We start from the raw sequence: 15,401 nt of genomic DNA, 5'->3' as shown, positions 1-15,401 counted from the left end.
AGACAACTGTCAGCTGCAGTGAAGTAAAGCTGCATGGGTCTGTCACGAGTAAAATTTTACATCGACTCTAAATGTTTCAAGCCTCAAAGGTTTAAATGCATATATTCATGATCTTCACAGTCTATTTGCCATATCAAATAGATTTTGAATATTTTATCATATGAACCACTAGAATGATTTAGTGTGATCTTTCAAAGAATATGTACTTGTTCATGGAAGTGGAAAATTTCAACTCTAAGTATCAAAATATTCAGAAGATTACGAATGTGGAAATCAAAAGAGCCCAGATACTGTTCTGTAACTGCTGCCTCTTAAAATGTAGAGAGTTCAGCTCCCCTATCCTTTACAAACCTCAGCTTCTTGGAAATCTCTGCTTAATTCTGCCAGGACATTACTTGTTCAGCTTCAAAGTGTTTCAACAACACCATGCAAGACAAAAGCACTGCAGAAATCATTCTAACACTAACAACCACTAACACTATATTTAACACTAAATTATATATGATTATATATGACATAAGCACATTAGCTGACTTTTCCATCACTGGATAATAAATTTGAACAGAAGTCTCTTGCAATGACCAAAAAAAATAAAATAAAATAAAATAAAATTCAAACTGTTCCAGCCTTTCATTTTCTTGATTATTCACTCAATAATTGTGAATGGAGTTGATTTGGGAAATAAAAGTTTAAATGTTTAAAGATCAGAAAGTGGTTGAAATCTCTGACTGAACAATGCTAAACACTTCAGTGGTCTCAAAGAGTTAACATTAAAACCATGACTAATTGCTGATAAAAAAAAATCTAATGAATAATATCTGTTTAATAAACCACACGCGGCAGCAGAAAAAAATAGAGTATCAGTGGTAGGGATACCCTGGCAAGGCTGAATTTTAAAAGTGCATTTATTTCTACTAGGTTTAATTGCCAATTAATAAAACATTATAGTGATGATTCCACAGTATCAATAAACAGCCTTAGAGACAGTGAGAACAGTATGAGTAATATCTTTAGAAACAGAGGAGAAAAATTCACAAAAGGATCATCTGACTTTCTGTTGTTTATTGGGCCCAAGCAGGAGGCATTCACCTGTACAAGTGAAAAACTCAGGTGGACAAAGATGGGCTCTGCTCCCCCCGGCCAGCCCAACATAGTGCTCACTGCTCACACTGCTCACTGCTCACTGCCCTGGATGCACGCAGTGCCTGCCACCCCACCGGTTCCTCACGGCCCCAGGAAATGTACACACAGATGTGTGAGGAGCCTTCCCCTCTCTGCTTAAAGGGGAAACCTTTCCTAAAAGGAGCCCAAAAGCCAACCTCAGTGAAGCTTCACAGAGAGAAGACAGCCATTTGATTGTAGCATGCTCTGCTGCTGCTGCTGCTGCCGCTGCTCCCCCCATACACAAGTGTTGCTAAGCTGTAATGTTAGGTGATGTTCAGCATGCTGTCTGTGAGCACACTAACCCTTTGTTCCACGGGGCAGCCGTTGTTGCTATTGAAAAAGAAGGAATTATGCTACTCAGTGACTTACACACCATGCATGTGAACAGCAAACCGCTCTCCTTTCCAAAACAGTTTTTATCTACGGCACAGATAAAGCCAAACCTCATTAGGCTGCTGCAGTGCTTGTATTGGTGTGGAATGCTTCCATCAGCTGAAAATGGAAGCTTTCATCACAAAAACTCACCAGACCGACAAGTCTTCAGCAGCACTTCCAAAGTAACAGTATGAAATCATCTCAGTGCCACACACACATCTTATACGTGAAGAATAACCATAACTGATACCTCTCTATGTACCACTAGGGATGCCTTCACTTTCTGTGCTGCCCTGCTGTACGAGCAGGTACCACAGATCAATACCTAATACAAGGAAAATGTGAAAAAAAGCTCCATACAAACTGAGATCCTTGCACCGTAAATGAAGAGGAGTGTTTAACTCCAGAAGCATTACACACAATTTGGCCAGCTGATACTACAAACACATTGCAAAGCATTAAAAACAAGGTGCCCTTTAGAAGAGCATTACTCATTTCTGTGCGGAACTCTCAAAACTCTGTAAACTTCCTAGGTGTAAGGACAGAAAGAGAAGTGGTTTTTATCCCCTCCTTCCCTCACACAGTTAAATGCAAATTCCCTCTACAGTCATATTCCTGCCATCTCCCTGCATACACAGCTGATACGCCACCTACTGCAAAACCCAGCTGACAGCCCGAGCAATGCTAGCAGCATTTCCATTCCAACATCGTGCCTGAGCTGAAGAAAGGTGCTCTTAAATAAAAATTTCTCTTTCCAAGCTGACAAGAACAAAGCAAGATCGCTGTGCCTGCTTCGATAATGGAGAGAAAATCAAACAGGAGAGCAAAGGAATCTGAAGAAAACCACAGCAACTTCGAGGGCTCTGAGCAAGACAAGGACTATAAAACGTCTCTGATTACTCTGAATGTTGGTGGCTATCTGTACATCACACAAAAACAAACACTAACCAAGTACCCAGATTCTTTCCTCGAAGGTATCATCAACGGAAAAATAATGTGCCCGTTTGATGCAGATGGACATTACTTCATAGACAGAGATGGACTCCTGTTCAGACACATTCTGAACTTCCTACGAAATGGAGAACTTCTTCTACCGGAAGGGTTTCGAGAAAATCAACTTCTGGCACACGAAGCAGATTTCTTTCAGCTGAAGGTTTTATCGGATGCAGTGAAATCGAGGTGGGAGAAGGAGCAGCTCGCATCTCGAGAGACCACTTTCCTGGAAATAACTGACAGCCACGACCGCTCGCAGGGGCTCCGGATCTTTTGTAACGCTCCTGATTTCATTGCAAAAATAAAATCCCGAATCGTACTGGTGTCTAAAAGCAGGCTGGATGGATTTCCAGAGGAGTTTTCAGTCTCTTCGAATATAATTCAATTCAAATACTTCATAAAGTCTGAAAACGGTACGCGGCTTGTGCTGAAGGAGGACAACACCTTCGTCTGCACCCTGGAAACTCTTAAGTTTGAGGCAATTATGATGGCTTTAAAATGTGGATTCAGACTGCTGACCAGCCTGGATTGTTCCAAAGGATCTATTGTTCACAGCGATGCACTTCATTTTATCAAGTAATTACAAAGGCAGAGGAAACAAGCATGCAGTCGGCAGACCTCCTTTAACGGCAGCGTCCTGGCATCACAGATCTCGTATCCAACCAGCCCCGTACCACACAGCTCGGCTGCTCATCGGTTAATGTGAGCTAATGGTATGTAAATCTCATAACGACATCCATCTCCGGCTTATTCGAGCTGAATGAAATTTTTATTAAATTCAGGCATCAGATTTATCTGCTAACCACTGTAAACAGAGACCGAATGCTTTCTGGTATTTGTACTATGTTTTTCTCATGCTGTTTTTCAACCGGGAAGTCTCGCTGGATTTCTGTGTACTTGTATGACTAACACGCATACACCTAACTGCTGTGCCGAGCAGCACGGAGACTATTCTCATACAACAGGCAGGCTCACAGTATGTTCTGCTCCTCATGAATTCAGAATGGATTTTAACTGGAATAAATGTTTTTAAATGTTCCTTAGTGTTGATGCTAATTTGTTGTTACGCTGAATTTGCACAAAGAAAAACAAAAAACCAAACGTGGTATTCAAAGAGGGTTTTAAAATTAATCTGCTTGATTCTAAAGTTAAACAACTCTGATTTCAACTCTCTTGCAAAGAAATTTACAGCTGTGCTACTACACTAATAGCAACTGCTAAGAACATGTCAGCCAACCCATAATGCTGGGGGGTCAGTTCTATGATGGGAAATGAGTTGACTGTGCAGAGAATGTTACATTTTTCTGCATATATCTATTTATCAGATGGCTAATAAAAATGTTTGGCATAAAATTTCATGTAACAGGTTTCCAACAGTTTTGTGTAACAGGTTTCCAACCTCTTCTAATGCTGAAGTCACTACTTTCCACTAATCACTGGTGATCATAGAGACAGGCAATTAGAGCCCTGCACAACAGCTTACCAAAAGCAAGTAGTAGTATTAGTTTTGAATAGATCACCTGTTGCATTTAGGAAGCATCAATGTAAGCGATGGAATAAATACCTTCTTTCTTCTCATCTGCACAGCTTATTAAATCTTCCCATTTGTATTTTAAACTGAGTTTACAAAGCAGTCACTCCACAAAAGCTAAATGAAAAATCATCAAGCAACGCAAATGGAAGCTGCTCAAACTCTGAGTTTAAGCTTTGACCATCAGTGAACTCTACCACCACAAACAGCTGAAATGAACCCAAAACTCAAGTGAAATGCTATTAAAGAAAGCAAACCCATCCAAGTGGTTTCTTAGCTTTCCCAGAATATCTGCTTTGTACAGAAAAAAGAAAGCAAACATTAAGAATGCACAAAGAAAAAGCAGTATAATCCATGCTAAAGTGACAACTGAGGAAAACAGACAATATCTGATAGGAAGAGAACAGCCTTCTTTTGGATTTTGGAGGGAATAAATCCATCATTAGTAACAGTGACCAGGAATACAATGCCATACAACAACTCCCTCCTTACCCTCCACTGTCAAACTCTGTTCATTGTAACATACAACGGCTGCTGATATCAGAGACCCTACAGAAGAACTCACAGAGGGAGACCAGACAGAAGTGACTGAACAATAACCTGCTATGATTTTATCTAGTAGGAAAATCCACTATCTCCAGAATACCTCTTTAGAACAAACCCTCGGGCTAGAAACTTTTCTGTCCTCCCTATGTTAAAAACATAACGATTAAAAAAGATGTGGCTTTAAGTGGAACTTTCCCAAACTGTTTAAAATTTGCATCACTGTAAATTTCAGGCATGCAAGTCTGTGTGTCCCAGAACTGACCCACGTTAGTCCAAATGCATTAACCACCCTCAAAAGATATACAGTAAAATGTAATTTCTTACATACGCACCACTTTTACACTTTTAGACCATTTCAGCCAGCATGCTATCGCTTTGTACATGTCCAACACCCTCCTTCACCACCACAATTGTCAGAAATCCTCACTAATCACTAATCTTATACTTTAAACTATCACTAGAACTTCTGTGGAAAGTAAATGCAATAGCTTACCTGAAACACATTCAAATTCCTGCTGATCTGCTAGGACAAGTACAAGGAATACCCTCACACCTTCACGACTCTGTGAAACTCATTTGTAGACACACTTCTTCACACGAGCAAAACAATAAAAGCACTGGGACAATCTAACCAAGCTCCTTCTATAATCTACAGGTTTTAAAGGCTGCTCTCAGTGTTGTCAAATATACAGCCTGTATAAGCACAATGTCTGAAGAATTTGCTCCTCACCCATTTTCACTTAAATGCTTTTGGTTGTAACCTTCAGTTAGAATTAATCTTTGGTTGGGATTTAAAATGCTGTTCCGGTTAAGAAGAAGAAAATAAATAAATTAATTTTGATTCCAAACCGTTCATAAAAATCTGTCGTGGTTGCTTGCCTTTCATTTGGGCTCTTTGGAATTGTTAGCACCGTTGTATCAGAAAGAAGCACCAGTCGCCCACCTCAGTAGAACTTCACTCATGAAAAAGAAGCAGAGTTCGATGGCTCTGCATTTACTATGGAAAGTACTTTTGTAATGTAAGCTATTCACAAGTTGGTAATCATAGGTAACGTTCAAACCACTTGAAATACTTTCTAAGAATATTTTGCAGCTATTCTTAAGAGTCTTACTGGAAAGCTTTTATTCGCCAGCATTTGGTTCAGAGTACACCCTCCTAATGTATGAAAACAAAAAAAGCTCTTAAATTATTTTTGTTATTATTTTTGAAGTGAAAAATTACATAACTATGCGTACCTCTGATCAAATGTACCCACTCAGCTGTTGGAATCACAGAGCAGAAACAGAAGGAAGATGGGGATAACAAAATCATTGTCTTCCAGGTTCACACTGAACAAACCCACAAATACATAGAATTATACAGTTACCATTGCATTGTATGTTTCCTTTTTACTCCATAAATAAATGTAATAAAATGCAAATACACTTTGCATATGTTCACTCGGGTGGGTGCTTGTGCTCCTATCGCTGTGTCAGAAGAGACAGTGAGTTTTTCTTTTTCTGCCTTGCCTTTACAATTGGAAATTGTATACTTAAGGATACTACAACAAAAATAAATCACAAAATCAAGTGCTTGGGTCAGAAATACTAACAGCTATTTTAACAGTACTGATTTGAATATAATTTACATGCAAGTACTTCTATTCCTCTTTCACTAAGAGCTACTTATCAGTACTAAAACCTACAAGAATCATGAAAGAAATGTGTGGATTTCCAAAGGTAGGAGTAAAAAGTAACTTCCTCTTCCCCTAGGGGGCACTTTGCCTGCTCTTGCTCTATGTCAACTCCACTTGCCTCTGTCTGTTTTTTGGGCAAGAAAAAGGGCCATCCAGCAAACAACTCAGTAGTGAAGGAGGGAGCTGAAGACAGGACTGACCAACACGCACTGCAGAAAGAATATTCTGGCCCCTGTAAACTCCCTGAATGACTGCTCATTAAGTATATATATATACTGATCAAATCACCCATTGTACTGCTTCCTCCCGCACTTGCATATGCCAATTTTCCATCAGCTAAGGAGAAAGCAATGGCAGTTTTATCACACTTGGCACTATGCTGTTATAGTTATCACCAATTCAGTTTATTTCTGTACAGGACAAAACCTAAGAGTGGCTGCATTACGTCAGACTAAGGTCTGTCTTTCCCAATATCCCGTGGTGACTGTGAACTCTATTTCCATCCCTCAGTCCTTCATATCTTTTGGCAGGATCACCAGTACTGATCCTCTGCACATCCTTCCCTACCTTGTTTTCCCCCCAGTATCACACAGCTAATTTTCATTTTTCTCTTAAGCCACTCACACCTTTCATTAGAGGGGCCGTGGGACTTTGTGAGCATCACACATGAGCATCAGCCTGACTGTAAGAGGAGAAATCAGTAAAGAATACAGGAAATAATATAGGAAGCAGACAAACATCTATGATGTTCCCCTGAAGTACTCCCTCAGACTCCAATCACTTACTACCAATGATCTCTAGAGCCAAAGGTGGCTTCGAGAGGTGGCCTCAATGCTAGGAAATAGGGCTCTGCATCAAGGCCAAATTACAGTTCTCATCTCAGTCATTACTGCCTACCCACTGATCAGTGTTCAGCATCCTAATTGCACTACTGACATTTTCACATACTTACGCCATATTTTTAACTGTATCTTCGCATTCATACTTACTACGACTGTGTAAGTGACAATTGGCTACTTCTTTCCTAAGGCAGTTAATACTTATTTAGACCTTAAAGGGAAAAACATTACATTATTTGCAGCAATCAGTGACACTGTAATTTTCACTTGATTCTTACAAGCATTGCAAGGTTGCCATTCAATGAGACAGGAAGGTCTGAAGAAACGTAAGCTCTCTAGCTCTCTCCCCATTAGCATACAGGCAGAATAAGGGCATGCAATGAATATAACAATTTAACAATGGAAGTGTCTCATTCATTACTTTATTTGTATAGAAAGGTCACAGTGCCCTAATTCTGTCAACTAATGAATCAGGATGAGTGATGGGGGCACGAGTCAACTTGGGTCTATGACAAAATAAATATTATTTTCTTAGACTAGAATTAATTCATCTTTGCTAGACAGCTATTATCCAACCTCAATCTTGTCTCCTGCCTTAACATGTGGCAGAAGTTCTTAGACTGACAGGAAAATGACTACTAGTTAACAAAATACAAGCATTTTCACACGAACAGACAGGTTTGCATACTTTATTCAGTTGAAACAAAGCCACCATTAAAGTACAACAAATTTAAGATCAGAAAATATGATGGCTTCCAATTAATTTTGAAATTGCTGTTCTGGAAGCGCTATGCAAGGGTATATCACACAGAGCGCTTCCTCTAAACGCTGCCTTCATAAATCATCATTCAAAGTAAAATGCCAGAAAATAAGAAACGCTGCAAGAACTCAAGACCGTAGGAGGGAGATGTACGATGGCACCAGAGCAAGCATTCTGAAAGAAATTGCATAATAATCTGCAGAACCAGACAGTTGATTTCTCTTCCTAAAAATGTGTGTAGTAGGAGTGCCACAGCTAAAGCAACAGTCTCCAAAAAAACTGTTTCTATCTGCACTGGTAACAGCTTAACATCATTGCCATTATCATATAGCACCACATTTGTTCATTTTAAGCTTCTGGAAAGAATACTGCCCTGCTGCTTGGTGCAGTGAGCCAGCAGTGAGCCAGCTCACAATCCCTGAGCACCAAGGATGAGCAGGGCAAAAGGACTCTGTGAGAGTGACTGTAACCTTGGGGCCTTGGGTTGATGATGAGGCACAGCTGCACAGAGTGTAACAGTGAGATTGGACAACACAAGTTTATGGCTTAATTATCTCCGAAGTACTGCTAACACAACCAACTTTTGGTTTTTGATAAGTCATGTTTCAGAAAGACTTTTTTTTGTTTGTTTTCTGCAGCTGCAGCAGCAGAAATAAGAGGAAAGATTCCATTTTTTTACTTGTTAACAGAAAAATATCAAGCTATAAGCTACTCCTGCAGCTCCACAGCAAGCTGCTTGCTAATTCAAAGGAAGTTCTTGATTTTGTACCATAGTGAACAGATGAATAAAAAAAAGAACAGGTCAGACATGGGTACAGACTCTCTCAATTAGAAAGAAAAAATTAAGCAAACAAACTAGCAATGAACAGCCTAAGCACCAAAAAACATAAACAGAATATGCAACTCTACCACCAAACCCAGTCATTTTCTGCTTCTCTACTACGTAAGTAAAGCCTTCAGCAAGTACTTGGGATAAAGAAGTATATTTTCTCAATGCTGAAACTGGTAATCTCATAAAAAACAAACCAAAGCTCCTGCAAATCAGGCAGGTCAGAATCACCTAAAGAGAGAAAAGGGTACTCTCAGCTTCCTAGCTTTCCCAGGGCTAACTCCGCATCTCAGGCATTGCCAGTTCTTGTGCTATTTCCTATACATTTGCTAAAACGAATAGAAACTCATATTCTTTCCCTACAGTTCAGAAATCTAACATATAGACTTCTTCATGCCTTCTTATACAATAATAAAAATCCATCTCTCTAATACTTTCTGCTGTGCACAATGATGATTTCTGGCTTGCACACAGATTACAGTGCAGAAATCCCAAAGACAACCTGCATGAGTAAGACAATATGCTGTAGCACAGCTACACACTGTTCCTGCTCCTGTTGGCAAGAAGCTGGGGCTGGAAAAGCCTTAGAGTCCAAGGAGAGCACCAAATGAGCTCTGCTAGACTGTTTCCAGACTCAGGCATACAGAAAGCTGAGGTCCTACTGCACGACAGCCTCCAGTACTCTCGCATCCAATTGTAACTAAGGCAGAGGTAAATAACTACAGGCAACCTTAGAACTGCTCCTGGCTTTGCCCTCAGAAGTCACTCCCACGTTGAGCCTGTTCAGTCACTTCAAGTGGTTAAGGCTACCAAGCTTCTTCATCCTCATTATAAAATGGAGTAGTAATTTGTGGTAAGTGAAGAGGGAAAATAAAATAAACAACCAACAAAGAACTTATCACAAGCACGTTGTTTAAAAATGCAGGCAGATGGCTTACCATATAACTAGACATGCTCCAAAAGAAATGCCTCCTATTTATTTCCATGGAAACTACAACAGCTACAATGAAGATAACATTATTTGATAGAATAAATTCTCAGCTACAAAACACTATTTTGCGACATAGTACCTAATGTTAGCTAGGCACATCTCCATAAACATTCAGCACGCATTGATGAATGTCAGTGGGAGCTATTTTCTCTGCATGGAGGAATTCACTGACACACTTTTGTTTCATATGCACTTCCATATCAGACGCCATTTTGTCATACTGCCTCTCTGCTGCCATCCGTCACATGGCAACAATCTGTAACAGAACATTGGCAGGAAGCTTCAACCTCTTCTGCCATACCACCAACATCCACCTCCGACATCATGGGCCAATGTAATAAAATAGGAGGTATTACTTTCAGAGCAGTCCTTATTAATTGGAAAAAAAACAAACAAAAAACTACAGTTTGAGAATAACAGTACTGGGTCAGCTCAGCATCTTGTTTCCAACACAATGGTGGATGCAGACATCCATGAAAATGCTTATGGACAGATTAAACATGTTGGATTCTCATCCTAGATACACATCAAGCCACCATCAGGCATTTGTGAGTCTCTAGAATCAGATGTCTTCTTAATCTCCAGACCTTTCAGAGGATATTCTGTTTACACGTCTTTTTGGTTGTGAAAGCCTTTAACATAAAGTATCTTTACAAACACATCTTCTGGCAAGGAATTCAGCAGCTTAATTACATTTTGAGTGTAGAATCACTTCATGTTTGCTTTGAAACTGCTTCCTGCTAGTTTTACATCCACTACATATCAGCCCTGTACTGGTCAAGGCAGCAAGCTCTTGATCTCTCTCTCTGCCCCTTTAAACCATCACCTAAGGCTTTAATTTAGTCCTCTAATGCTGCAAAGGACTGATGATGGACTCCACGTGATGCAATCATGCTGGCAAGTAGATGAACTCCAATAATCAGCAAAATTTCTCAGAAAAGACAACAACTTGTGGAGTCATGGTATGCAAGATCAGACGTGGCTGAAATTCCTGGGATTACTTGAGAGTCACAAAGAAAGCCCAAAAACCTCCAATACAAGCCAAAAGTGTACTGCTCAGCAATGTAATCCAACAAACTGGACACTGGCACAGCTGAAGGAGGGAATATGCTTGGGGCATTGACTCCCACTGTTTCATACTGGGTTCTGTTCTCAGAATAGAGCCTGCACAATAAAATTATAGGTCTGCACTGAAAGCTGTGAAGTTCACTACATTTAATTTCTTATAGTATTTTTTTTTAATGAGTTTGAGACAAACTATAAATGCAACAAAATGACTGCAGGCTAAACACATCAGGACTTCTAAGTCAAGAAGATAAATACTATAATATTCATACAGTATTCTAAGATAAACAGACATTAAAGACAGTATTTATGCAAGTTTAAAAATAAAAATCAGCTCCAATTAATATTAATCTACATTAAATCCATATCCTTTATACTGTTCTACCACTTGGATATCCACAGTATTTATTTTACCCAGTATAATAGACTCTGACTACCTTGAAAGAGAAACGGTTGCCTCTCTGTGTATATTAACAGCAACAAATGGAGCCTCATTACTTATTGTGATTCCTGGAATACTACCAAGAAGCCTGTAATTTAAGTTTTATTGCATTTACCTGCCAACAGAAAGAAAAAAAAAGCTACATTTCCAAGACAAAAACTGCTTCTGTGGCTTGAAAATGACAGATTCTGTAATTAAGTTATCTTCAATACTGAGGTTTCTGCCAGCATTTAAATAATTACTCCTTTACTCCTCCTGATGATCATTCTTCCCCTTAAAGCTTTACTTTTGGAGTAAAATTAATATATACTAACCACTTTCAAGTAGATTAAAATCAAATGTGCACGTAGCAGCTTCATGCAGTTCTGCCATAATGTAAAAAGTCTGTGTCCTTAACAAAAAACAGCTGGTTTACTGCATGCAGTTCAGCATTTAATAGAAGTACATACACTGAATTTTAAGTATTCCAACACATGTATAATCAGTACCCGATTTTTTTTATTACATCAAAAAATGGAACAAGTTATCATCATCTGCAGACAATTCAAATGTTACATATTTGTGTCTGCAGTCAAACATCTATGTTCACAATTGGCAAAATTTTAATACTAGGTTCATGTTCTATTGTCTGCAGCATCTCAGATAATTTAGTCCTCTTAAAGTCCAATAAATGGTCCCAATGGTGCTTCTCCTCTCACTAGTAGGCTTTAGTATTACACACTGGCAGGCACAGGGAAAGAGATGACTAACCTTGTCCTAAAGCATGTTAAGTTCTGATGGCTGCTGTTTGCCATGACCTTATGTCAAACACTTTAAGAGATGAAATTTAAACACAACGGGAGGCAACTGGCTTGAAGTGGGTTCAAGATCTAAATACATGTAATATTCGTTGATGTACGTGTCCTTGAAAAAAATATGCACCTGGAGTTTCCATACACAGTTGACACACATTTCCCTATGAAAGATTAGCTATGCTTTCCAAATGATGTTCTCAAAGCCTCAGTAATATTATAATTAGCTGCTGCCCAGGCAACTTTAACACAGCTCCAAGAGGACAACACAAGAGAACACATTTCTTTACCATACCATGCCTGAAAGACCATACATGCTAGAGACAGCAGCTTTGGGGTATTTCCATTTGGGGGCAGGTTGGAGGACAGGTCACACTTCACCTGGCAGAAATGCTTGGTTTTCACAGCTTCTGTCGTCACTGACAGCGCTTACAGGGAGGTACAAGAGAATCTATAAGCCAACAAGATCTACGTACATGTATTTGGGTTTAAATTAGTTGCTCAGAAAATATATGATGTTGCTCAGCATCATATAGGAATGAGTAGGACCAATTCACATTTCTCTTTCCTTTAGTTGACATTTTACCTGTTACCTTCCTTTCACATTCAACAAAAACCTGGCTCCAGGCACTGAACAACACTGGCTGAATCCCTGAGCACTGCTGATCTCAAATTATCAAACTGAATGTGTGAAAGGAGCTCAATTTTTTTTTTAGGTAAACTTGTTTGATGTTATACCTTAATTCCTTAATATTTTGACTACAACCTTCACGTCATTCAAAGTTGGAACCAGTTACATGGGCTCAAAAACCAACAGGGATACTTCACAGAAGTGAAATCGAAGAGGGCCTACTAAATAAAATACCATCACTGCTCGGTCTGGATCTCTTTACATCATTAAAGACTGGAAGAAGTATTCCTAGGGAAGCACCACAATGCTGTTATGTTGTTCTTATCCTCTTCTCATGAATTCTTAGGCACCACTGAGGACAAGATACTGGGTACGTGATCTTTGGTCTGAACCAGTATTGTGTTGTCTCTCTGTACAGTATTAGGTATTGTGGCAACACTGATCCAATGATAAATGTTACTACAAACATCATACGTAATGCTAATGATCTATAAAATAAGTTCTGAAGATTGACAGTATCCTCCTAAAGCAAAAATTCTGGTTAAAATCTTAAGGAAGTAAATCAAAGGATTTCCTTGTATTATTTGTCTCATTCACTTCCTTTATTTACTTTCTAGGTACAAATAAATTTTATTGCAGAAACATCTAAAAGTAGTCACAATGGGTCTTGTTATGCTAAAATAATACACAAAAGTATACAAGACATCATCTTTGCCTCAAAAGTACTTATTGTGGGACAAGATAAATTAGACCAGCAGTGAAATGGAGGACTGAAGAAGCTGAATTACTTGAAGGGTAGTTAGGGAAAGGTCATCTGAGTTCCATGATGCATTTGGGAAAAAAAGTGAATAAACAAATTCCAAACCAGTACGTGTAACCGACGGCTAAGAGTCTTCCTTTAAATGCCTTTAAATGGTGTAACCAATTACCATCATTTAGGAACTGAATCCCCAACCAGCTTAATTCTATCAGATGAGTTTGGCACTTTATCTTGTCAGTGTATTTAAACAGTGCCCAGCATGCAGTTGCTCATTCTCCTCACTGACGCAACGAAAGCAACTAAATATATACAGTCATCTTACACAACGTACCATGGACGAGGAGCAGCAGAAAGAGTGAGATGCAGACAACTTAATCATTCACATGAAAAGCCAGAACAAAACTGAACAAAACAACTGCAAAGCACAAACAAGCATGTATGCCTACAGCTACATAGAAATACCAGAGGAATGCAACGTAAGTATTGATATGCTGACTCATTTTAGAAGTGAGCTCCTTTAAATGCAACCTCCCGTGGCAGTGAGTCTCAGTGTTCAAGTGGTATACAATACCCATCTCTAGAAAGTAGCCCTTCATAACCTGAAAGTCATATCACAATTAACTTACAATTACAGTGATCGGGCTTTAACAAGTATCTGGAATAAACTGCTGTTTATAAAACACACAAGAAACAGACATCTTCATGCTACAGTGTACAAAAAAACACATCCAGAAGACAATGTGAAAGACTATTAGCATTATACTTATGTTTAGGAATTCCTTTTAAAAAGAAGGATGGGGATTGTAAGACTCTTTCCAGTTCATCTACTGCCTCTGCCATTCCTTATTATTAGTATTGGTACAATTAAATCTGTATGCATCACAGGTAATCCTACAAACAAGACTGAGATGTGTCTATATAGACACTGCATTAGCCATGTCTAGTTGCCCAGGATCACAGGCTCCTTCTAAACCTGCCACTTATTTGCACTAGTTCATTAATGACATTTCTGAAATCTCATTCTTTCATAAAAGCAAAAAGGGAATTTGTATTGAATGCTACTTGACACTAAGATTTTCATGCTGTCATGTACATATCTGGCAATTTCAGTAATGTAAGCCCAAAGGATTCAGCAGAAGTGAAGGGAGCTAGGACTGACCTCAAGAGGGTTCTGCTTGAGCTGCTAGGGAATTGCACTTGCACCTCTCCCTCTTATTCTCAGCTATTTCATGGAGCTGTCTCCTTCCTCCTTGCTGTAAAGGAAGCCTGCAGAGACTAGCTTAGATTTCAAACAAAATCTTTTGATTCCTAAGCCTGCCTGATATCCTACCTAACAGAAGCATTTTACATGAGTGAACGAAGAATCTGTGACTCTTTCCAAGGAATTGATAAATCTTTCTCAAGCGTTAGAAAAATTGAATGAAGTACAATGCTAGAATGCCATAATTTAGACTAATTAGCCTATGCAATTAAAATCAAATAACACAAGATTTGGAAATCTACGAATTTTCCAACCAGGATGAAAGGAGCCAAGCTAAAAGACCTAAAAAAAAAAACCCATAAGAAATACCAAATATAAATCTAAAATGACATTCCATAAAACATTACATTTTTAATGCTCTCCTCCATAATTTTTTTCCATTTAAATAAAAATATTAATAATTTAAGCTTCTGGTTGCAGAAGTTTATGATACGCTGCCCTAGAAATACAACAGACCTTTCTTTGTTTTTTTTTAGCTACCAATTTATTGAAAAGTAAAACTGAAAAGCCTCAGTTTTAAGTCATTACTGCAGTGTTTCAAAGAAAGTGTCCACACTCACCATAGCTGCCACTTTCAGATTTTTCTTCTGGTTGGCTCTCTGGAAAAAAACACAAAAGAGCAAAATAGGAAATGTAACATTTCTGTATTGAGAAATACAAAGTGGGCTGCAAAGCAAAGAAGGATAGATTATGATAAAATCACAATTTTGAAGATTATGTTTATAAATTTACTTTTGGAAGAAAAAT

At 38.8% G+C, this 15,401-nt stretch overlaps 2 protein-coding genes across 2 annotated transcripts in view; one reads left to right on the top strand and one right to left on the bottom strand.

Moving 5' to 3' along the window:
- Positions 1-15,401, bottom strand: part of GTF2F2 (general transcription factor IIF subunit 2) — a 90,774-nt gene that overhangs the window by 57,527 nt on the left and 17,846 nt on the right. Inside the window, exon 6 of the mRNA XM_048964266.1 lies at positions 15,215-15,253. Coding sequence (XP_048820223.1) covers positions 15,215-15,253 — 39 coding nt within the window. The remainder of the gene's footprint in view (positions 1-15,214; positions 15,254-15,401) is intronic.
- On the top strand, positions 190-6,193 carry KCTD4 (potassium channel tetramerization domain containing 4). Its single transcript, XM_048957748.1, has one exon. The coding sequence runs from the start codon at positions 2,339-2,341 to the stop codon at positions 3,110-3,112; it is 774 nt and encodes a 257-aa protein (XP_048813705.1). The 5' UTR covers positions 190-2,338; the 3' UTR covers positions 3,113-6,193.

The sequence above is a fragment of the Lagopus muta genome, chromosome 1 (assembly GCF_023343835.1).
Source record: "Lagopus muta isolate bLagMut1 chromosome 1, bLagMut1 primary, whole genome shotgun sequence".
NCBI classification, from domain to species: Eukaryota; Metazoa; Chordata; class Aves; order Galliformes; family Phasianidae; genus Lagopus; species Lagopus muta.
Note: the sequence above shows the minus strand (reverse complement) of the source record. Positions and strands in the feature narration are given on the sequence as shown.